At 41.2% G+C, this 25,258-nt stretch overlaps 1 protein-coding gene across 2 annotated transcripts in view; it reads left to right on the top strand.

Moving 5' to 3' along the window:
* LOC104961051 (catenin delta-2-like) overlaps positions 1 to 25,004 on the top strand; it is a 30,611-nt gene extending 5,607 nt beyond the window's left edge. Inside the window, exons 3-10 of one of the 2 annotated variants that reach the window (XM_010789256.1) lie at positions 10,425 to 10,598; positions 11,679 to 11,829; positions 14,833 to 15,085; positions 17,187 to 17,265; positions 17,400 to 17,526; positions 19,127 to 19,255; positions 21,281 to 21,357; positions 22,226 to 25,004. In XM_010789256.1, the coding sequence (XP_010787558.1) occupies positions 10,425 to 10,598; positions 11,679 to 11,829; positions 14,833 to 15,085; positions 17,187 to 17,265; positions 17,400 to 17,526; positions 19,127 to 19,255; positions 21,281 to 21,357; positions 22,226 to 22,489 (1,254 nt within the window). In that variant the 3' untranslated portion in view covers positions 22,490 to 25,004. Of the gene's footprint in view, positions 1 to 10,424; positions 10,599 to 11,678; positions 11,830 to 14,832; positions 15,086 to 17,171; positions 17,266 to 17,399; positions 17,527 to 19,126; positions 19,256 to 21,280; positions 21,358 to 22,225 lie in introns of both variants that reach the window. The other variant, XM_010789255.1, reaches the window with a different exon arrangement.
* The last annotated feature ends 254 nt before the right edge of the window (positions 25,005 to 25,258 follow it).

Here is a 25,258-nt window from a genome sequence, read left to right as displayed (position 1 = left end):
CAATGAAAAGGAAGATAAAGAGAATTGATTGGAGAAAGCCGAATGTGTTGCCCTGACTGGGGATCATTGGACCTCGGTAAGCAATTCAAATTACCTCTGTGTGACGGCACACTTTATTGACATCTTCTCACTGTTCTCAGGTCAAATATTTATATGTGATTAAAAATGCCATTAATTTCAATTAATTAATTACAAAACCTCTAATTAATTAGATTAATTTTTTTAATCGAGTCCCGGCCCTACTTATAATATAATAATATTGCATTGTGATTTAAGTATTGCGATCATTTCGCATTGTAGGTCCTTTGGTGAATCCCACCTGCAAGGATTGGGTTACAAACATATTTAAAACCTGGGTTATTTACATATTTCCATGCATTTCATTGTAGGTGAATGTACTACCAGTGAATGAGAACAGCTTAATGTGAATTTGTGAGCATGTACTTTTTGAGTAGTCCTGTCAAGCCTGATTGATAGAGCAGGTGTTGTCCCATCTGAAAAACATTGCTCAGAGAAATAGTGTTTGATGATGGTGATGGAAATCCAAAATCTCCTGTACGCAATTTAATTAAATCAATGTCACCAACCTTTATGCTCTTGCACAGTCTTTGAAGGCTTTTGATACCACGGTTCAGACCCGTCTGCTCCCAGTTAAACTTCTGCACCAAAAACAAGTACCGGTACTGTAATTAAAGGCCAAAAATGCCACAGCGGCTGAGCAAGCAGCAGTGTGACATTTATTTATGAAAAGAAACCCAAACAACTTAAAACCATATCTCTTAAATGTGTTTTTGTTCATGCTTTAAAAGAAAACACATTTAAAAGCTTTCAGGACTTGAATATAGGCTGGATCACTATTGCTTTATTAAAGGTCCCATGTCATGCTTTTCTGATTATTATCCTTCCCCTTGTGTGTTATGAAGGTTTTTCTGCATGTAAACGGTCTGCAAAGTCACAAACCCTCAAAGTACACCCTGTAGCGAGTAAAACTCTAACACAGAAAATAGCAGCGAGCCCCGCAACGTCCTGCCAACACGGCACCCAGACCCCACGCAGCATTCTCATCTGTTTGTCCTTACTGGTGTAACTTTCTGGTTGCTAACGCCATGGTAACACATAATCCCTGATGTTCCGCTGTAACGGTGGTGGACGAATCAGAGTGGGCTCATAGGAAGGGGGGGGGGGGCAGGAGCTCCAACAAGGCGTTTAGGACAGAGAGTGAATACACATACCATACAGAGATGCTGTATGAGAAACCAATGTGATTTTGGAAAATTGAACAATGTAAATCTATTCTATTCCTCAACAATGGAATTATGATCAGTAGAAATGTCATGACATGGGACCTTTAAACATGAAAAAACAATTAGTTAAAGAGTAATCATTTGTGTCAGCAGGCATGGCGTTTACACACAGCAGACCTGCTTTTGTTTGTCTGAGCTTTAACCTACATAAACAGCCTGGCTTGAACTGATATTTTAACTGTTGATAAATGAGTTTATCCTGAAGCAAACTACAGAGAAAACTCAACTCCCTCTCTGACTCAAAGCGCTGCGTCTTCTTAAACTTATTTATTCCCTCTCTAAAATCTGCATGTCATCAGAAGCCGCAGCTCAGCATGTCATTACAATGCAACTATTTTCATCCACTCACATCATCTTCAATGACAGGTTTGGATTGCTCACGTTGCTGTCAGCACTTTAAAGCAGATATTGAAGTTGTCAGGCTCACGCTGTGATTGGAACTCTGTGCAGTCTGAAGGCAATCCAGTCACAATGCTTATCCAGTTTAGGCTAGGCAAAGACACGGAGAACGACATCTCTGGTGAATAAGGGAAACGCAGAGTTAAAGAGGAAACTGCAATAGAAATTGTGGATTATTCACAAAATTCAAAAAAGTTTAGGACCAAGATATAAAGTGTTACGTAGTGATGTCACTATGTTGGGTAAACAGAAGTATTGAAGTGTTTCAGGCAGGGGGGGAGTGTGAGGGAGAGAAGCTCCCTCTGGAGGGACATTTGGGATTTTAGCCTCTGCAGACCATTTACATGCACAAAACCTATATAACACACTACAGTACTTTTTTAATGAAGTTGCTCAGTAAAACAAAGGATTAATGGTTCAACTTGTTTCATATTATAGCTAAATCATATTTGTATCCATTAAATCAGACTGAAACTCATTGAAGAATGTGATATTACCTTTATTTTCTGTCTGAAGAAAATAAGATACGAGTGGTGAGTAAATGACCACTTAACACATTAGTAGCGGGCTTCAAAGCTAAATGGTTACAGCGCTTGTCGCATAGCCCTCATTCCCATTCAGCTTCTGTCAAATAAATGACCAAAATCCGAATTTAGCAGAGGCACAGAGCTTTGTTTTCCTTTCCTTACCAACCCTGGTTGACTTTGATGTGATCTACAGTATACTGCTTAGCTACACTGTTTCCTGTTTGTAATGACAATGTCATTAAAGAACCCAAACTGAGCAAACATGATTCCAGTCCACAGCCGAGGCTCATTAACACAAAGCTGTAGGCCTGTGTGGGCAAAATGATTAACAGTGATCGATGGTCACCTCATTATGGAAACAAAGAGGCCAGGCTTCTTGTTTGAGTACAATAGATTTGTGCAAAAATGGATAGTTGCTAAATAAGGCTTTTCCTCTCTGGAAGACTGCAAACATATCCAAAGTGCTAGACTACATTATACTGATATATGGGCATGATTAATATGTTAATACATAAAAAATACATTAAAGCCACTGGAAAGCCCCGGAAGAAAGAAATAATATACTTATACACAGGCATTTAATACTGAATTATTGAACGTTATTTACAGATACTAATCCAGAACAAATGTTATAAAACGTGTAGGATGCTTTGCCTTTTGAATCTGATTTTGAACGCTACATCCATAACGTATCAGAGCGGAGAGAATAAAGATGACAGCTTATAAAAAAGGTGAAGTCTGACTCATTCTTTGAGTTTTTAAAATGAATCGCAGCCTTCTACTGTACAGACACATTCAAGTGTCAGGCTTTGTACTAGCTGCCTTTCTCTCTCTTATGACTAAAGCACCCTGATGTCTTCAAGGTCAAACATTTCTACTCAATAGTCTACAAAAGAGACGCAAATTCAAAGTGTTTCAATCTCTTAATTTGGAGCAGCAACAGCCTTCTTTTATACATGTAAAGATTAAAATGGTCACATTGGTGTGTTTGTGTTTACACCAGCAGAGATGTATTAACGAATAACTGATTTTTACATCCTTTCTAACATAAGTCATACTGTAGTTTTCAAATACCCTCTGATGACCCCATTGATCATTCACCCCCAACCACACCCAAATCTCACATGTTTGAATGGGCGAATTAGTAAAAAAACACTCAAGCTGTGGAAATATCCTCTCTATATTGGTCTAAAATACACAAGCACAAGACTCAATCCACAAAATATATGCAAGAATACATCAGGAGAATTGGGAAACATATACTGTATATCAGGAGGTGAAGAAGAGATGTGTTGCGATATTGCAGGAAAGAGAAATACGACACAGTGATAGGGTGCAAATGAGAGATGGGAAATTTCTTCAGAGACAAAGAGAGATAGCCAACACATTCATTTCCTCTCCCTCCATAACGGTGCATTCATAACCTCCTGCTGCCACTCATGATGTAATGCTGAGGCAATTAACCTCCTTCATCTGTCACACACTCATGGCTTTGTGTGTATGTGCCTGCATATTCATGTGTATTAGCAGTAGGGTACATTTGGTGGGGTTTGTGTGTGTGAGAGACAGTTTGTGTGTTTCCGATCAAAGATAAAAAGATAAATCCTGCTGCCTGTCACCTCAGGGAGATGATGTCATTATCTGCACAGCAGGAAGTGACTGTGGCAAACAGCTGACTTTGCTCACGATGATTAAAAAAAGACGTCCTTTTTTTTGCAGCTGCAGCATGACATCATTGCATTTGTTTCATTTATCAGCATCATGTTATAAATTACAATGTGCCCTCTATTGGCTTCTATGCTAATTACTATTACAAAAAAAGCAACAACTGGAAAAGAAAGAAACACAAATCACAAGAAACAACCTCTCAGATGTATATTGATCCATACTTTGTGCATATATAAATCCTAAAAGCATGGTTAGATTTAAAGATTTCATAATTTACAACATCTAGCTCAGATAAGACTTGTTTATCCCAACAGGGAGTAAATGACTCCTCTTCAGCATGTGATGTATTATATTTTTATACATACAATATGACCCTTTAATATGATCCTGAGATCATTTTAAAACATATCTTGTTTTCCTTTTTGTATACACTCATTAGCATTTCCCTTTCTTTAGCTCTTTTAACCTGCCACACACTCTGAAATAGTTTACCCTGCACTTGAGTGCAGGATCTTTGGATATTGCTAACCCTAACCCTATCCTATTGATTGAGTTTAACTTGAGGTAGATGTGTTATAGTTAAATGTAACAATCTTTTTTTCAAGTGTAAATTGATCGCTCTTCTGTTTCTGGGTCTTCCCTCCACACATTTTGTTTGTATTCACAACTCGCTGTGCTTTTAATCATACAATGAATGCATCTGTCTCACAAAATCCACATCCTCCTCAATGGGGGATTTGTTATTTTTATTATAAGAATTATGCTTGTTAATTACATACATATTTTAAATTCCTTAGAGCAAGTTCACTCTGGGGAGTACCACAGAAAAACAACAACAAAATGTGTTTTTTAGATGCCACTTAACACCTCACACGATACAAAAGGATTATTTGATTATTTGACTGCAAAAGCCATTCATGTTTTCATGGCATTTATTTAATCAGATTGTGCTGATTTGGAAAGAGTTCCGTTAGCATGCATATTCACAGGATATAGATAATATAGAGACAAGAGTCTCATAACAATGGCATTTCACATACTGTGCTGCAACACTTTGCCCAAATGATTTATATTCACTTGATTTATTTAGATTTTGCGGGATGAAATTCTTCATTTTCTTCCCAGGTAGCTGCCATGTGGTTCTTAATCAAGAATAAACCATTTATATATACATTGTTTTCAATTTATACACACATTTATTGTGACCATCACAATATAATTATAGAATAACAGAATCATTTACACGAACATATGATGCATTCATTGATGTTGAATGGCAAGAGGATGAATTCATTTTTGTCTTGAAACTTTAAATTGAAATGGTAGGTTCAACCAAATAACAAAGCAACATATCTTCTGAATAGTTCTGATGGTGCTTCTTGAACATCACATTAATCACAACAAAAAAACAGCAAAAGGGGCGACTGTTAGGTGACTGTTAGGCGACTGTTAGGCGACTGTTAGGTGACTGTTAGGTGACTGTTAGGCGACTGTTAGGTGACTGTTAGGTGACTGTTAGGTGACTGTTAGGTGACTGTTAGGCATTCCATTTTACCAAGTTGACATCCTAGAATTATTAGCCTAAGTCATCTACAGGGATATTGTTAGGGGTTACTCGGTAGATTAGTGGTATGTACTGTATGTATGTGTGTACCCGTACATGTAATACCCCTAATCAGTAATAGCTACCTTCTACTTTAATACAAATAGTTGACCATATGTAATGTAAATTATCTATTGTCAAAGTTCAAACTTGACAAGAGCTAGCTTAAAGTTCACTTCACACAATTAAAATCGAAGCTTGGAAGCTATTATTTTTTTATTTAATCGTTTATTTGGCAGGGACAATACACAGTAATGAACACTAAAAAAAATTAAATGTGTCAAGCGTAACAGTGCCAGATTTAGCAATTGAGCTAATTTCCATCTGCAGTCCCTCACATAAAAACATTTAAGACATTTACATTTTACAAACATAGTAAAAACAAAATACATGTTATGCAAAAAGTGCAAAATAGCAAGAGCAGCATACACAAGTATTTATGACATGGTAATACAATATAGCAGCTACTACATATAAAGTGCAAGAGAAGATACAAGAGCTACATAAAGTGCAAGAGGAGAAGTGTCTTAAAGTGCATTTAGCGGTGATTGCACGTCTCTTTGTTTCTCATCCATTCTTTGAGTTGACCTTTGAAGCTATTGAGAGTGGGACAATCCCGTATCTCAGTTGGGAGGCTATTCCACAATGAGCTGCCTTTAATGGACAGGACATTTTGTCCAAAAGTGGTCCGTCTGCGGTGGACTTCACAGTCTCCTCTGGTTTCTGACCGATATGGACATAAACGCGAGTAAAGTCTAATCTGACGGGAGAGAGAGATCAGCTGCTGCTGACGAGTCCACACGCAGCTCTGCATAATCACATGCAGCGGTTTGCGGACAAAACACACACTTCAGGTTAGAATATCACACGTAGCTATTTTAATTACCTCTCAAACTACCTAAACTAGTTATAGATATGTTTAGTTTTACTGTCGGGTCACTCATTACTGATCCGCGAGCTGCATGATACTGACGGGCTGTCAGGAAAGGGAGAGAGCGCTCCATTATTCCCGTGTTATTGGAAATTACTGTACACTTTTGAATAATGTAGTTAATCTACTATAATGAGTTTGTTTAATATCGAATCATATCAATTTGTTTTAAAGCACAATAAATAACAAAGAAGACTTTTGAACGGCACTTTTCTCATTTAGTCCAGAAGATTTAAACTCTAACGGACATGTTGACCGGGGAAAAAATATTCTAACGGGAACTCTGCCTAGTGCAGTATTTNACACACACACACACACACACACACACACACACACACACACACACACACACACACACACACACACACACACACACACACACTCTGTCAGCTGACTCTCATTTTGCAGCGTTCTCAGTTTTTTTGATGTTTCTCATGATAATATTAGAGGAAGTCAAACTGCTGAGTCATCACGACTGTGTGTGTGTGTGTGTGTGTGTGTGTGTGTGTGTGTGTGTGTGTGTGTGTGTGTGTGTGTGTGTGTGTGTGTGTGTGTGTGTGTGTGTGTGTGTGTGTGTGGTCATTCATAAGAACCTCTCTCAATAGGAAACTCTGCTGCAGGTAAACCTGTTTCTGCACAAGACCAGACCTGTTGACCAATCACTGACTCAGTGTGTGTGTGTGTGAGAGAGAGAGAAAGAAAGAGAGATACAACAGTGTGTGTGTGTCTGAGAGAGGGAAGTGTGTGTGAGAGAGAAGTGTGTGTGTTGATAAGGATGCTCACAGTCAGGGGGAGCTGTGTGTGTCCTTGAGGTGTTTTGGCAGCGGCCTCATCAGCCAATCAGCTGCCAGCTTGCAGGCAGGGTGTCGGGCAGCCGGCCAATCAGGGCAGAGTTTACAGGATTAGGAGCAGAGAAGAAGAAGAAGAAGTTGCTCGTCTGGTCCGACTGGATTCTCCTCCTTCTTCTTCTCTCACTTCCTGTTTTTACTGACTCCCCCTCTCATCCTGTGTGTGTGTGTGTGTGTGTGTGTGTGTGTGTGTGTGTGATGCCCTGCTTCCTGTGTGAAGGATCTGAAGGTGTGATGAGTAAAATGTCCTGGAATAAGAGTTGTAGTTGAAACAAAGTAAAGGACTACAAATCCCACTTTATTTTAACATGTCATCTTTTAAATCGGTCCTCCTCCAGGCTCTCTGCACTTGTTCATGCCTGTCAACCAAAAGCATTCCTACACACACACACACACACACACACACACACACACACACACACACTGAGCCAGTTGTCAGCAGTCCTCTCTTCCTCCAAATGGTTTTAAATGTTATTAAAAAATGTTTTTTACATTTTCAATAACTTCTTCAAAGCATCCACCTTTATTACATCTAACTATAACTCAAGAGTATTTTTTAACAAAAGGGTTCAAATATATCCATATATTTAAAACTGACATCCTCGTTAGCACAAATCTAACCAGGATGAAAAGGTTTAAACTGTTTGTGTTGGTGTCTATTTGAGGAGTGTAACCTGACCCCCCCCACACACACACACACACACATACACATACACATACACACACACACACACACTTTAACCCACAAAGCTCCTGCTAAGCCAGCAGCTAATGAGCTAGCAGCGCTAACTGCCTGCATTGTTGTCGTTAGCTCGTGATGCTAACAGGCTGCAGATTAGCCAGAGAGCCGCTAACTGCCTGTTAGCATCACGAGCTAACGGGTTTTAACACATCGTGGCTGACGTGGCTAACGTGGTGACGCAGGATGTAGTTTAGGATCTCTTTGTAAACCTGAAAAGATGCTCCTCCTCCTCCTCTTCCTCCTCCTCCTCCTCCTCCTCCTCCTCTTCCTCTGCATCCTAATTAGCCTTAGGTCTCGTTAAGCTCTTAATCTTCCTCCTTCCCCCTCTCCTCATCCTCCATCGTCCACAAATACCTCCTCTCCATCAGCAGCTTTGCAGCCTGTTGCATCCTCTTCATCCTCCTCTTCTTCATCATCTTCTTCCTCCTCTTCTTCATCTTCTTCATCCTCCTCTTCTTCATCTTTATCTCAGATTAGCTCCTGTTTTCTACGGACTGACAGATGTACCCAAACCACATTCTGTTTGTAGTTCCTTTTAATGTTTTGTAGTTTTTTAAAAACCTCTGTTGCAGCGTTTCCGCCAGGGGGGGGTCTTATTCAGCTCGGGGCGCCCTGAACGCGAGCCGAGGGCGTCCAAAGATATTAATAATTTGAGAGAAGATCGAGAGTTGTTATCTCTTGAAATGAGGAAAAGGACGAGGCCGTCCCTGCTGGAGGGGCAAAGCAGTCTGGGGGGATTCTGTTCAGAGTATTGAGGATCATTCCCCGACATCGAAGGTGCCTGCTACGGGACAACACGGAACGTGCGCGATTTGGACGCACTGAGCGGGGGGGTTTTAGCGGAGTGCGTGAGCTGCGAGCACCGGAGCCTCGCAGCGGAGAAACTGAGGCTCCGTGGTAAACTGTGGAAACATGAAGAGCCGTGTGGGAGCCGAGAGAGCCGGAGCTTTAATGGCGCATTCACACTGCAGCGCGGAGCTCGCTTTAAGCGTTCCGAGCCGTGCGGGGCCTGTTTTTGGTTGCGCTTCCACTCGGCCTAGTTCCGGCCCGGGGCTACTTTTTCACCTTTTTTCTGGCCCGACTAAATGGTGGTTCTATGGAGGCAACAAGCGGGCGGAATATGCTAAACTAGGGACGACTGCTGATTGGTCAGAGAGAATCGTCACAATTCTCGCGCGACTTAATCCCTAGTGTCGCATATATTAAGAGACGCTTGCAGCATTTTTGAAAACAGTGAACCTAAGAAGAAAAAAAGCACATCCCAAGAAGCAAGCACACGACGGCTTCCACGTCCTCCATTGTTGTTGTGTGTTTTGTGAGTTGTGTCGCATTGAAGATGACGTCACGGCAGTTGTATGCAGCGTCACTCCGCCCGCCAAAAAGCCGATCGCCCCGCCTACACTGCGTTACTATAGTAACTACCCCAGTTCCTAAACTGTAATGTGAGCGCAGCATTAAAGTGAGCCGGGCCTAATAAGGCCTAACCAACCGAGCAAGGCCGAGCGAGGCCTGCAGTGTAAATGCGCCATTAGACACCCTGCTTAGCCCGTTATCACGTACAATGTGCTGGAGTGCTAGCCAACAGTATCGCAAGTGTTACATAGTGATGTCGCCTGAGTCCAATGGTGGCATTTTGGGCGGGAGGGGGCTGGGATTTTAGCCTTTGCAGACCATTTACATGCATAGAAACCGGCATTACACACTACAGGAAAGGTAAAACCCCAAAAAGCAACAGTAACATAATTTCCAAAACATCTTATATATTTGTACAACACTGACACAGACCATTTATCTGCACCATGAGGACTTTAAGTGCATTATGCTGATAATGCTCATACACTTTTACCTGTTTTAGTAAGGTTTTGAAAGAATAGCTAGTGCTGACCTTTTTAATTTCAGAAAATAAGTGGGGCAGCGAATAATGGTTATTTTTGGTAACAATTGATTTGAATGGTCCGCTTTCAACATTTTGTCACTTATTTATATCTTATTAGTTCACATTCAATTCAGCTAAATTATTCGTATAACAGGTAGGTATGTTCATAAATTGTCACGTAAACTATTATATACCTATTCAAAATAAAGTGTCACCTTAGTTTTTGCTGCAAATTACTTATCAGGCAAAGCTTTTTTTTTTATGTACAGCATTTGAGTGCATGCATTTAAAAAAAGCAGAGGACATTTCAGATTTCAATAGGGGAGAAGACAGAAAAACTAAATGCCATTAGATGAAAGCTACGCGATTCATATCATTGTTTATAATGAGCAAATCTTCCCTCTCTCGTTCTCATCCCCTGTTCTTGCCATGGGGTCCATGCTGGCATTGTCAAACCCTGCGTCTCACAGAGAATTTAAAATTATTTTTCTATTTTCTATTCTGAATACTGTCTCATCTTCCGTAGTGGGATGGCGTCGGCCCATTTCCAGACTTGGCGGAGCCCCCGAAAGGCATCCAGATGTTATGGCACCCCACCATCGTGAAGCCCTACCTCACGCTGCTGTCTGAGTGCTCAAACCCAGACACCCTGGAGGGAGCAGCTGGGGCTCTGCAGAACCTGGCTGCTGGCAGCTGGAAGGTAGGGACTGTGCCTACACCACTGTGATACTAAAGGGCATCTGCAGAAGTCTAGGGAAATGCCATTGAGTGCCAAAGTGTTCTGAACAATTTGAAATCTCTTCAACAGCCCCCATATTCTGGCCATTTTGTGCTTTGAGATAGCACACCTTATATACTGGCCCTTTATGAGTAAACATTTGGTACATCACCCTCTGTAATCAACACAATTATGACCTTAAAAAGTAATATTCAGATAATGACATAAATTACAGGGGAGTGTTTGATTACTACTAGATTTCAAAGGTTGTTTTCTTACCTCATTGATTGTTAAATCACAATCAGTATCTTAACATACAACCCTTTGGCTCATCAAGCTTTGGGCAGATTCTAACAGTAATCCTGCACTTGAAGAATGCATTTTCTTGTGAAATAGAAAATGCTAGTGGATACAGTACCACCAGTTTTGCATAAAGGGTACCACCTTGGGTGATCCAGAGTAAAAAGTGAATCCTCTCCAAAACCACTGCACTGCATTTTCTAAAGAAGGCAACGATCAGTCTGAAAGTCCCAAGTAAGTGAACATTACGTTGAGGATTTGTCAGCCAATCATATGGTTTTATCCCTTTAAGGGATAGATCTAATATTTCGTAGGAGTTGATTGCAGTCTGTCACATATGTTAGCCACCTAAACAATATCAGTTTAAGTGTCTGTATATTTAGCTTATTTTTAACACAGCACCTTGCTGTCAGACATCACTTTCCAACAGGTAACTTAAGCCGTTATCTGTGCTCTCCTAAAACCAGTCTCCATTGACAGTTTAACCTTTTGGTAAACACAAGTTGCTGCCCAAATGTGTTAGTTTGTTTTGGTTATTGCCAGATTACTGTCTATTTCTTCAAACTGACGAAATACCCAACCCACATCTACTGTAGGGTATGGAAGGGTACCTAACAAAAAACATTTAAAAACATCAACACCGTTCATTCAAGAGAACAAATCCAAGTACACTAGAAATAAGCAAAAAGGGAAGACAAAAGGAAAAAATATCAAACCTCTCTTCGTCCACCTCCAACCCTCTCTTCCCTCTCTCCTACCCAGTGGTCGGTGTATATCCGGGCTGCGGTGCGTAAGGAGAAGGGCCTCCCTATCCTGGTGGAGTTACTGAGGATAGACAACGACCGGGTGGTGTGTGCCGTGGCCACCGCGCTGAGAAACATGGCTCTGGACGTCAGGAACAAGGAGCTCATCGGTGAGTGGCCCATTCACAGCATAGACAGAGTGAAGGGAAAACACAGAGTCTGGAATAATGTGACATGGAAAATAGTCTGTTATTGGGTGAATGCAACATTTCCAAAGCAAGCCATCTTTATTCAGGAGTTGAGTGAATTGAAGATAATGGTACTGAAAACAAGTGCAGTTATCTTGACCCCCTTGCAGAACTATTCACTCGCTTAAATATTGCATATGATAATCGTTTATGTAAGTAGATGTGTTTAGTGTCTTTTTTATTTTAAGCTGCTGTTAAATGTCAATTGTGTAGAGGGTTATTGCTGTTAGGAATGGTCTTATATTTAAAATTGAAGTCACAAATGGTATAGTATTTCTATAAATGTACCCCCATATTGCCTCTATTCAAGTGGTAATTTCTTTTGACTGATTGTTTGAAGCTTAATTTTCCTTTTGAAACCAAGTGATATCTGTAATGAACACTTTCTTCCTGCTGGTCCCCATAGCAACAACCGCATGCCTCCCTCCTCTTGCTCTGTCTGATGCTTGAGGCTCTGAGCTGAGGTTGTCTGTGTGTGTGGTCTAGTTTGTGACTGCAGCCATTCATGTGTACTGTGTATGAAGGTTGTAATGGCAATTTTATATCGCAAGAATGTATATTTTGATGGGAAACATTTTCCTGCTCTCACTCATTGTGTTGACATGATGAGATTACCCAGCAACGCGACATATTGTGTAGTTGCATTCTCAGAGCTTTCAGTAGTTTATCAATAGGGCCACCACAAATACGTCCGCTGTGAGCCAACAGTGGATTTATTGCTGTAATGTCACAAATAAGATATAGCACCATAACCCAGTTTATATGAATTTCTTATTATTGGAAGTGAATTGGGGGTTTTTTAATCGCTAAAATGGTGTGCTTATATCAAATGGTCTTGTTTTAGCTTCATAGAATAGTGCAGAGGTTCTTAATTGTTTTTCAGCAAAGGACCCCGAACAAGATAGAGAACATACCGGGACCACCTTATGTTTGTCACTTGGAAAAATGTTACATTGCCTTGCATTCTTAATTAATATTCTTTAGTCCCAGTGCTAATTTGTAGTGTATTTCAGAATATAACCAAACTCATGGTCTAATATTAGAATGTGCCTCTATTTAAGCTTAAAAAAAGTTGAAATAGTATCTGAGAAATTAGAAAAAATGTAAAAAATAATCTGATTTTATATCATGAATTTGAAATAATGAACCCCCTTGCAGAATGCTACAGACTACATTTTAAAATGCACTGGTGTACTGTGTTCAGAGACATGTCCTGTCTTTGGTTCAGAAATGTCCCTGTTGCATTGCAAACGATATACTCTTGTCTTGCAACCTGTGTTACAAATGTTCTACTGAGTGCAACCAAGACCATATTTCTCATCAGCAGGGTGCGTATACAACAGCTAAAAAAGTGTAGTATAAGTTGCAAATGTATATTCTGCACATGATCATAATTGATGTGAGTTTGTGTTTTATAGGCCTACACATTAAAATAATGCAGTATATATTCGACTGACGCCAGCAGGATTTTAATACATATACTGTGGATGCGAACTGTCAGTTGGTCATGAGGTGCCCCCACCCCCACCACCCAGGGGGATCACCCAATCAGAGTAAGGGGCAAAGGTCAGAGTGGACAAGATTGGCTGACAGCAGTACTAAGCTGTCATGGGAAATGTAGTCAGTTGGTGTTAGATCACGTGGTAAAGTCGTCGTAATGGTCTGACAGCCCCAAAGCCAGGCGGTATTTTCTTAGTCTTAGCTGGATAAGCTACCATAGCTTTAAAGGTCCCATGTCATGCTTTTCCGGTTATTATCCGTCCCCTTGTGTGTTATGAAGGTTTTTATGCATGTAAACAGTCTGCAGAGTCAAAACCCTCAAAGTACACCCTGTAGCGAGTAAAACTCTAACACAGAAAATACCTCCCCAAAACGCCTCGTTGGAGATACGTCACTGTCCATTGATTCTTCCGGGTAACTCATGATGTCATGCGTTACCTGGAACCAAATGGACCAATCCGTGGAGCCGTTATGTTACGTCCGCGGAGCCGTTACGTTAAGCCCCCGCTGATTGGTCCAAATTGACCAATCCACGGACTTCCTCACACACACTCAGTGCATGCAGCTCTGCTGATCTCTCCTCCCTGGTTGCAGGTTGATAACAGACAACTTCTCTCTGCAGACCCATTCTCACAGCATTTATCAACCTTTTTCTTACTCAANTTTGTGTTGGTTTTGAGTAGGACCGTGTGTGTTCAGTGTCGCTTTGCATTTTGTTATTCCACCGAACTATAACTCATTCTTTTTCCACATTTAGACGACTCTACCCCAGACGTCTCTCGTTCAACAGACAATGTTGGCGTTTGGTCCTCCTCCTCTAGTCGTCTCGACGTACGTGACCCGGAACAAAAACAAAACAAGGAAACCATACCTCCACGGAGCTCAGTGCGATTCACAACGTCCCGACCAATCAGAGCACACTGTGATCACAGGGAGGGTGGGGGCTGGAGCTATTGGAGCTACAACGAGCCGTTAAAGGCAGAGAGTGGAATTCAGTGAATACACATAGTTTACAGAGATGCTGTATGAGAAACCAAAGTGATTTTGGAAAATTGCACAATATAAATCTATTCTAGTAGACCTCAACAATGGAATTATGATCAGTGGAAATGGCCATGACATGGGACCTTTAAGTAAAAAATGAAAGCAGAGAGCCGACGGGAGTGAGAGCCGTCTCTAACCTTTTTTAGGGGGGACAGAGAAATGTCCTTTCCCTTTTTCTATTCTTTTTATCTGTTAATTTCTGTAGTAAAATGTATTGCCAAAAACACTAAAATGTTGGTCAAAGATAGCATAATAAATGCTCAAAAAAGTGTATTTTCATCCCCATTTCCACCCTGTCGACTCCTCTCCAACTCCAAATCCTTCAACCTAAATGTTTCTACCTCAACCCCACTCACCCTGTCTTACCCACCGTGCCCACAGGTAAATATGCCATGAGGGACCTGGTGCACCGTTTGCCCGGAGGCAGCAACAACAACAACACTAGCGGCAGTGGAGGCGGAGGAAGCAGCAACAGCAGTGTCCTGGCAGGAAAGACCATGTCCGATGACACCATAACCGCTATCTGCTGCGCACTGCACGAGGTTATCACCAAGAACATGGAGAACACCAAGGCCCTGAGGGACGCCGGCGGCATAGAGAAGCTCATTGGCGTCGCCAGGAGCAAAGGAGACAAGTAAGCCGAATGGAAAGATGATGCCAGGTGGAAGGGGGTAAAGAAAGAGAAAAGGATTAGCCTGAAGAAGAACAAGAAATACCATCATGGGGCAGTTTTCTTATAGATTGATAGAAGATGCAACAGCATTAAAATCTGTTTTATTCTGATATTAGAAAGAAAACAAAGGGAATTATTTTCATCTGTCAATCTAGCAAATGAGAATAACTACCTCACCAAAAGCCAAAAAATACATAAATGTAAATACAAAAATGTATGTAAATACAATACGTATGGCAGAAGGGGAACGTAGAAAATGTAATCAGTCCACTGGGCAAATCAGTGGAATAGAAAAGGTTTGTAAGGTAACGTGGTAGAGAGATCATGCAGCAAAGAAAGAAAGGTGAGGTAGGAGGAGGTTGTCAGTAAAGTTAGAGAGGCTGTGTACTTGTTTTAGAGCTATGAGTCAGCAAAACGCAGAAAATAAGGTCTAAAAGAAAGATGGCTAGTATATGTCTGTTTACCTTCATACCCATACACAACCCAAATACAGGCTAATTTAAAGGTAACTTCATTCCACTAGTCAACTACCAAGAAGTCAGCTACTAAGATCTAGCCTTCTAACGGCCCGCCCACACACAGGCATGAAAAAAATCTTGAAAAATCTTGATGCTGGGCGTGTCTGAAGCTTGGCGATTTCACGCGCCCAAGGCGACCAACAACCAATCAGGAATCTCCCGCCCGCCCCCGGCATGCAAAGCCTGTCCATTCAATGATAAAACGAAGTAAACTGGATATAAACTCCCCAAACAGGTGAAAACCTACCAGTTTCAACAACTGTCTCTGCCACCTCCCTCCATGCCTGGTTCCTCCGGTTTAGGTCCCGGTAGATGAACAGAGAGCAGTCGTAAAGGACCGGGACATTTCCTACAGCGATGATTAATTTATCCTCCATTTTAATATGGAAAAGACCGAAGCAGTATCTGCATACAGTACACGCGGTTTGATTGGCTAGCGCTTGCACTGGCGGGATTTGCATAAACGGGATTTGATTGGCTGATGCCAGCTTCGCAAGCATTGGGAGCATCAAAAGTTGAACATTGCTCAACTTTTGATGCTCACGATGCTTGCAAAGCCATGCTCCGCTCCCCACAATGCAGTTCGGTGAAGATTACAAAATCTTCTACGTCACCACATTCAAGTGAATGGGCGAAGCTTTGAAAGATTTTTTTCATGACTGTGTGTGGACCGTAAGCTAGTTAGCTTTAGCAGCAGTTTAGCTGGGTTCTTTTCTCTGGCATTGTAGGATTTAGTTACCGCCTCATTTTGGATATTTACTGTGATACTTTTCATTTACAGATAACAGCTATGAAAAAATATGTAGGTATAGCTTTAACTAAAGCTATATGTTGCTTTCTCACCAGCTATCTTTCATTTGATAGCTTCTTTGCTATTTGCTAGCTGTCAAGTTAGCTGCATTTTGTAGTTACTGCACATTTTAAAATCTGCTCTGACAGAAATTGACTAACATTTCGAATCTACTAAAACATGTACATGTTTTAAATTGGTTGAGGACCGAACTTTGGCTAAATATGACGTGTGTTGCCGTTGTGCAGTAGGCTATAGCAGACGGCAAATTTGTTTGCGCTCGCTCTGTGAATAATCATAGGATAAAACCAATTTATGTTAATATTCGAAGAACCAAACCTGAAAATAAAAGAATAACATTTCCCAAAATGACAGGAAGAAATACATTCAATTTGTTAGGCTCTGATAAGGCCATATGAGCCAATTAAACCCACAGCCATTAGTCAACTGAGTGAAACCCTGGAGGACACAAAATGAAATATTGGCCAATCATTCAATCAAGCAATGCAATTTGGCCTCAGTACAATTTAAGTGCCATATTTGAGGACATAAAAAAATGCATTTTCATTGTGCACCTTTATCCATTCATTTTTATAGCAGTGAGATAAGCTTTACTTGTTTAGTGTCCTTACTTTATGTTTTTATTATTCTGCATTCTAATGTTTTTATAGCTCCTGATTGCACAAAACAAAATGAAGGACAGTCAAGCTTTATACTGTATGTGTTTTTTCCTCTGCTGAATTCCCAAATATAGTCCTAAAGTGGTAAAAGCAGCTTCCCAAGTCCTGAACAGCATGTGGCAATACAGAGACCTCCGCAGCCTCTACAAAAAGGTAAAGTTTAAATGTGTGCCCTGGCTTTATTTACGCCGAGTTATGATGATACAATTTTAAATTGTGGAGATGCATTATTTTTTTACACAGACTCATATTTCATCTCCTCTTGCAACCTCTCCTTCCATCTTCAGGATGGCTATGCCCAGTACCATTTTGTCGGCTCTTCCTCCACGATAGAGAGAGACAGACAGCGACCTTATTCTTCCTCTCGTACTCCGTCCATCTCTCCTGTACGGACTTCACCAAACAATCGATCAGGTGAGTCTACCCACCCCTCACTCTCTTGTCTTCTCTTTTGTCCTCTATCAATCTTTCCAACAGTCAAGTCAAATAAACTGCTTCAAACTGGCTTAAATCTGCTTTCACCTTCACACTACAACAGGCACTGACCAATTATTCTGCTGTCAAATAAAATCCTTGCACGGTCTCCTAAAGAAACTTTCTGCCCTTGAGTTGTCAAGACTTAGGTTTGACTAATATAAGCTTTCCAGGCTTCTGCATTTTTGGACTCATGACAACATCTTCTAATGTTAACTAAATCTTATAAAATTGCAACATACAATGTAATCAGTGTTTACCCCGTGAGATGTATTCTATGCTTGGTCCTAAAGCTTCTAAAACCGACTTTTGGGACAATAACAATGTCCAGCAAACCAAAATAAACAATACATTTTTCATGATTGAAAATGTGTGAAATATAATTAAAATATTATACCCCATTTCTCAATGCACCACACTTTGAAAAATCATCAGAACTGGAATTACACTGTCAACTGTTAGTGGCAATTGGATAATACTTAGATTCGGAAGCTTACATTGAAAAAAATGTGTTGTTTCTTAGTTCAGAATTATACCATTATCACAAACTTGTGATACATGCACAGCATTAAGAAATTGACAATGTTTCTCTTGTCTCTCTTGTTTCTAAAATTGTTTTGGGCCCTTTGCACCTGTCGGCCTGCATACATTAGACTAACATACACAAATACACTTTTTAAATGATTACATTCATACAACAGTTGCTTACTGCAACAGCATCAAAGGTGATTAGCCATCTAGGTGCCGATATTACAATAGACTGGTGATATTAGCAGAGTATTAATGAGTATATGGATCAATGGTAAATGTGTTTTACTGAAAAGAGACAAAGACACTGATGCATCCACACAAAACAGGCCGGCCGGCTGCACCATAGCCAGCAGCTTCTTTGTGAAAGGCTGTTGATAATGATTTGAGTATATTAGCGAACACTATACATATAGCACTGAATCATAGCCAGGTTTCCTCCAACATGGCTAACCAGATCTTACTCATTATCTTTCACACTGCACCCCCTGTCCGACATTTATTATCCTCTTTTTTCTTCTGGATTTTTAGGTAAATCATGCCAAGACAGAGATGAATGGGTCAGTGGGATACTTAGATGGTAATATGTACTTGTTGTAAATACTGGTGGAGAAAGAGTGGCCTGCAGCCACACAGACAAAAAAAGAGAAGCAAGAGTAAATCAGATTCAAGGAGGGGGATGACTCAATATTTACCTCTCATAAAATCCCACCCCGGTCAAGAAGCCAGACTTGTGAAGAGTGCTTTGGTAACCACAGAGTAACAACACAAACCACAACCAGTGCCCCCGTTGATGATTCATATCAGGGTGATGTTTACAGGAAATAATACACAAAGAGTGCTGTGCCTTTGTGGAGGTAAATACAAGAACCTGAGATGCTTTGTAAAGTACAAATCACTCTGGCCTTTCTGCTGTGAAGGGACTCTGGCGTCAAGTGCGTAGATAATGTGTTCATGATGGATTGAAGGTTAAAGATATCCCCCGTGTGTTTGTGTGTGGTGTTTTGTGTAGCGAGCGCCCCTACTTCCCCAAGAGAGATGATGGCATTGAAGGAGAGGAAGGCAGACTACGAATCGACTGGCAATGCTAGTTACCATGGCAACAAGGGCGAGCACACATCCCGGAAGGACGCCATGATGGGTAAGAACTCCATAATGCATGTCTGACACAAAAAAACTGTCACATGTTAGTGTGACATTTTATAATATTTAAGGAACACTTTAACATATTGGTTGTTATTTCTTGCAAAGTGTTGAATGGAAAAATCAATACCACACTCTACTCATACACTGTGTGTACGAATAACAATAACACATTCTACAATGTATCAGCAGAAACTGCCCTCCTTGCTGTCACTGAGGAACTGCACACGGCTAAAGCAAACTCCCTCTCCTCTGTCATCATCCTTTTGGACCTGTCTGCTGCATTCGACACGGTGAATCATCAGATCCTCCTTCGCACTCTCCAAGAACTTGGAGTTTCAGGCTCTGCACTTTCCCTCCTCACCTCATACCTCAAAGACCGGCACCTACAGGGTAACTTGGAGAGGGTCCGAGTCCGACCCTTGTCAATTAACTACAGGGGTCCCTCAGGGCTCTGTCCTTGGTCCCCTCCTCTTCTCCCTGTACCCAAACTCGCTCGGGTCTGTCATTAGCCCGCATGGTTTTTCATACCACTGCTACGCTGACGACACCCAACTAATTCTGTCCTTTCCCCGCTCAGAGACCCAGGTCGTCGCACGCATCTCTGCTTGTCTAGCTGACATCTCTCAGTGGATGTCTGCTCACCACCTCAAGCTCAACCTTGACAAGACTGAACTGCTTTTCCTTCCGGGAAAAGATTGTCCCACTCTTGACCTAACAATCAACATCGGCACCTCGATTGTTTCCCCGACTCAGACTGCAAGGAATCTGGGTGTGACCCTACTTAACAAACTGTCCTTCACTGCAAATATAGCTGCTACAACCCGCTGCTGCAGATACACGCTTTACAACATCAGGAGGATACGTCCCCAGCTGACCCAGAAAGCGACGCAGGTTCTGGTCCAGGCTTTCGTCATCTCACGCCTAGACTACTGCAACTCCCTCCTGGCTGGTCTACCTGCATGTGCCATCCGACCTCTGCAGCTCATCCAGAATGCAGCGGCTCGTCTGGTCTTCAACCTTCCTAAATTCTCCCACACCACGCTGCTCCTCCGCTCCCTTCACTGGCTTCCAGTAAATGCTAGAATCCACTTCAAGACAATGGTACTTGCGTACCATGCTGCGAATGGATCTGGCCCTTCCTACATCCAGGACATGGTTAAACCGTACACCCCAGCACGTGCACTCCGCTCTGCATCAGCCAAACAGCTCGCTGCACCGGCACTGCGAGGGGGACCCAAGTTCCCATCAGCAAAAACACGTGGGTTTGATATCCTTGCTCCAAAATGGTGGAATGAGCTCCCCATTGAAATCAGGACAGCAGAAAGCTTACACATCTTCCGGCGCAGACTGAAAACTCATCTCTTTCGACTCCACTTTGAGCGATAGAATTACTAACAAAGCACTTATATACTAATAAAGGACTGGCTTATCTAAAGCCAGTTGAGTAGCACTTGAAATGTTTGGCTCTATGAAACCTGATGTACTTATATGATTCTGTTTTCTTCAAGTTTGTACTTTGTTGGTCGAACCCACTTATTGTAAGTCGCTTTGGATAAAAGCGTCAGCTAAATGTAATGTAATGTATCAGTGTAAATCGGAAAGAAATTGAACAAATTAGAAATACGCTGTTGAGACAGCCAGATAGAGCTTACTAAAGGTCAGACTTCACTATCTGAAAAACAAAAGCTGAATATGAATTGTGTTTCTCGTTATTCAGAAAACTATAGGGAGTGTTTGTAAGTCTACAAGTGGGATATTTATGATTAATACAATGATTTAATGCTGTTTTTGTCATGGTTTTCAGAGAAGGTTTGGTATTTCATTGTGCAATATTGGCACGTTTCTCAGCCTATCAGTAGTTATATGGGGAAAAAGTAGCCCTTAGTTATTCCTAATCATCATCATCATCATCATTATCATTCATTGTCATTTTGCTTCTTATTCTTAATTTAAAAAACGCTCCTGAATCAGTTTCGGAGCAAGCATCCCTCTGAAGTCCTCATCTTCTCTGTCCCTGCAGGTCAAATCCCCGGTGGGTCGTCCACGCTGCACAGAGGAGCATATGTGTCGCCTACCGATGACCTGAAGTACAATCAGGTACTACAACTTTAAATACTAAGAACTATGAATATAAACTATAAATGTTTAAAGAGTCCCATATGGGTTTTATGAATACTATAGAAAATTGCTCCCAAGGTTTTGCATTTGATTCTGAATTGTTGCCAATTGTTGTAAAAGCCTTTTATATTGCCCATCCCCCTCTGGCAGACATATCTGATGTAGGTTTTATCTCTAAATTTATGACTGGGCATTCTCAAAGCAATGCTTATCCAATTTGAGATAATAGTTTGTTCCGGGATGTGTGCAATATCAGCTTTGGGTGAAGTTTGGGTCTCAAATCTTCAGCAACACCAGTAGCTTAAGTAGGGGCAAGTTCAAAAGACGCGGGTACAAGCACCTTTGCCTGGTTTAGACTTTTGTCTGTCATTAGCTGCCATTAATCATTGGAATTGATTGTGTCATGCTACCTAGCAATATGTAATTGATACATATCAACCGGTTTTCGGATTTATAAATCTTAATTATTTGGGTGCATTATTTTCAACCACTCAGAATTTTCAGAAAGTATGGTCAGTTTAGAAGTCTTGTCCATATCCTCATGTCATGATGGTTTGGACCAAGCCTTTAGCGTTGGTCGATTGGATCAATTCATCAGCTTTTGGAGATCTTACTTGGCCGTCGCCATTTTTTCTTTTTTTTTTCTTTTGTGTTGAATAATAGTCTGTACCCAAAAAGCGATTTAAAACTGCGCTCAGGGAGAAAGGGATATTTTCACACCTAACTCTGTGAAATTAGGGTCTATTTGGAGAAAAAATAAATTGCCAGTTTGATAAGATTTCTCCCAACCCTAATCTGTATCAGAGCTGTTCTGTCACTGATGATCTTTGCCTTTTTCTTTTGACAGATCTCTTCTCAAGGCCTGCCTTCAGAGCCCTACCCTCCATTCCAAAACCCTCCCCCACCCGATGGTGTCAACTACGAGGACCAGGCCTTCTACGAGAACCAGGTCCTCGCGGGAGGGCGCCCTCCCCAGGGTGACCTCAACATGCACCTGCAGGGCCTCAAGTCCACCGGCAACTATGTAGACTTCTACTCCGCCTCGCGGCCCTACAGCGAGCTCAACTATGAGACCAGCCACTATCCGGCCTCACCAGACTCCTGGGTCTAAGGGGAGATGAGGGTGGAGGGTTAGGAGGAGAGGATGGATGGTGAAGTGGGGGGGTTTAAATAGAGGAGGAGAAGATGAGAGGACAGTTTCCCTCCATCCCCATCCTCCCCTGTGGTTCCTGAGTAGCATCATAGATAGCAGGACAACAGAAGGGGAGGATGGAGAGCAGGAAAAGTGAAAAACTGAGAGTCCTTTCAGAGACATCTGAGGGAGGAGGGGAAGTGGACAAAGGAGGACCAGAAGCAAAACGGAGGAGCGGCCATGCATGTGCATGTACACCACCAACAAAACTGACGGACATATTTTCTTTCTGTGTTTAGTTTGCGATCAACTACTGCTAGAAGGTTCAGCAGACAGAAAGGCCTCCTGCACCTTAAGGCCTCTGGATACAGAATGTAAGAGAGATGGATATGAGGGAAGAGAGTGAGAGAGAGAGAGAGAGAGAGAAGGAAGAAGTGGGGAATATGTGGAGGAGAAGAAGGACAATGGAAGAAAAAAAATGAATCAGTGGACTCAAGAATGGACGTTTTTGGATTGTGAATGGAACGTGTGAAAGATACCCAGGAGAAAGCTGTATATATGTGTTATAGCGTCATGGCTTTTAGTAATGTGAAGCACAAGAAGCAGAGCTGTAAGACATGTAGGACGTCTGTCACACACACCTTTGTTTCTCTCTATGGCTTCGGTGTGATGTATCCTCCTCTGGGCGAAGAACGCCTCAGGACTTTGTCATTTGTAACAGGTTTTTAATTTTCTTTTGTTGTGTTTCTACTTTTTTAATTCTGGTTGTATAGTATTTGACGTACACTGTACATTTACGGAGATGCATTGCGTACTGTACATTGCACTATTTTCTGTGTCATGTCAGGCCTTTCGCCATTTGGTCAACCTTCACTTCCTCAATAACTCTCCCCCAAAAAAACGAAAGAAAAATACACACACAATATCTGCACTCCCATAATTCATATCACAGCAACAGACAGATGTCAACATGTAACATATTGGATATGAATGGGTATTAAGGCATCAATTCTGATAGGTCATGGTGCTCTTTTAACTGCCCTATGGATGGATTTCACGTTATTACTGACCTTTAACATTTAAGCAGCCTTTTTTCTGTGACAATACTCACATTATTTTAGGCTAGCTTTCGTTTATTGGTGGCTATCTCGTCACATTTTCACCCCCTAAATCCTCGTTTTGTTCCCATGAGCGTCTCCTTTGAGTGAACTGTGCTCATTGTGTATATAACCGTGCCAAACAAGGGTTGCTTCCCCTCATCTGTAGAAGGGGGAAGGTTAGGGGCGTGTTAAAGGGTCCAAGTTCAGCTTAACGTCCTTGCGGTTCTAACAATGCCAGTTTGTAAATGCTTTGGTTTTTCTAAACTGTGTTTTACTGGGATGAAACCTGCCTAACTGCACCAGGACTGGAGAGAAAAAATAAAAAGAAGAAAAAAACGACAAAAAAAGAAGATCACGGAGGGACTGCGACGGGGGCGGAGCTAGGCTTCCCCCAAAGTTGTACAAAATTAGTTGATTTCTGTGTTGTAAAATAATCAATGTTTGAAGTACAAAAAAAAAACTTTTCTGAGAGATGGGTGGCAATTCTAACTTCATGGTAGACAAAACTGTTAATAGAGTACGGATATATATTATATAAATATAAATATATACTTTTTATGTGCAGATGTGGATGTCACTTATAGCAGCAACATTATGGAAAAAATACTTGTAAAAAGAAAAAAAAAACAGCTACATGTAGGAATTTTGTTCACATTTTTTATTTCCTGGTCAACACACTAAATTGTCGACTTTGTGTAGTAATGTTGTTGCTATGTGGAGTAGAGTAGACCAGGGCCCAGGGATCCACGTTGTCACTGAAGCAGTCCGAAAAGGTGCTACGTCCAAGTATTTCCAACATGTCTGTATTTTAACTGTGCACAAAATGTATGTTCCCCTTGAGAACCATTGGTTATCGGCCAAAAACAGGAAACAGTCACGAGTTTGATTCTTGTATTTCCCATGCATGAAAACACTAAGTTCTGATTAATTAATCTAATTATGCTAAATAGCAAAAGTCAACCCATGAGTGCATGAGTATTTGTTGTTGGTAAATTTGAAAACTAAATGGTGATTTTTTTTAAAGTGAGAATGGCTAAATTGTTATACATGACAACAGACCCTGGTTCTCCCTACCCACTGCGTTTTAGAAATCATAGAGGTCATCTTCTGATGCTTGAAAAAGAACTCATAATGCAACAGTCCCCCACAAAAACACTGGATGAACAGATGTATTGTGCTTGTGAGTAAGCATCTGGAAACTGACAATGTTATGTATGTCCTTGTGATCCTTAGGCAGAAGAACCTAACTAAGACCTGTATGGAGATATAACGTTGGTAACCTTTTTGTTGCTAGACCAAACGTGTTTTAAAAAGAGAATTGTGAATCTTTCTATTGCCTCAAACAGATTGCAACTGCTCCAAAAAATATAAACGGACCATCGAAGAACCTCTGATTCTGGGAGTTGTTTGTTCTGTTGCCAAGAAGAGTCTATATGGTTATGTTGTGCGTGTTTAAAAAAAAGTATTTCTGGTGCTCTATGTTTCATCATTAACTATGCATAATGTAGGGATGTAAAGTATGCAATATTCCTAAAGCATGGCACAAACTATTTGAAATTATTTTTGCAGCCTTTGCATTCCTCTTCTTAGTACAATATGCACATTTACTAAGACCTGAAACTTGCTAAACAACTCACCCGTCTCAAGG

The sequence above is a fragment of the Notothenia coriiceps genome, unplaced genomic scaffold (genome assembly GCF_000735185.1).
Source record: "Notothenia coriiceps isolate Sejong01 unplaced genomic scaffold, NC01 NC01_scaffold00032680, whole genome shotgun sequence".
Taxonomy (NCBI): Eukaryota; Metazoa; Chordata; class Actinopteri; order Perciformes; family Nototheniidae; genus Notothenia; species Notothenia coriiceps.
This window is presented reverse-complemented; position numbering and strand designations above follow the sequence as displayed.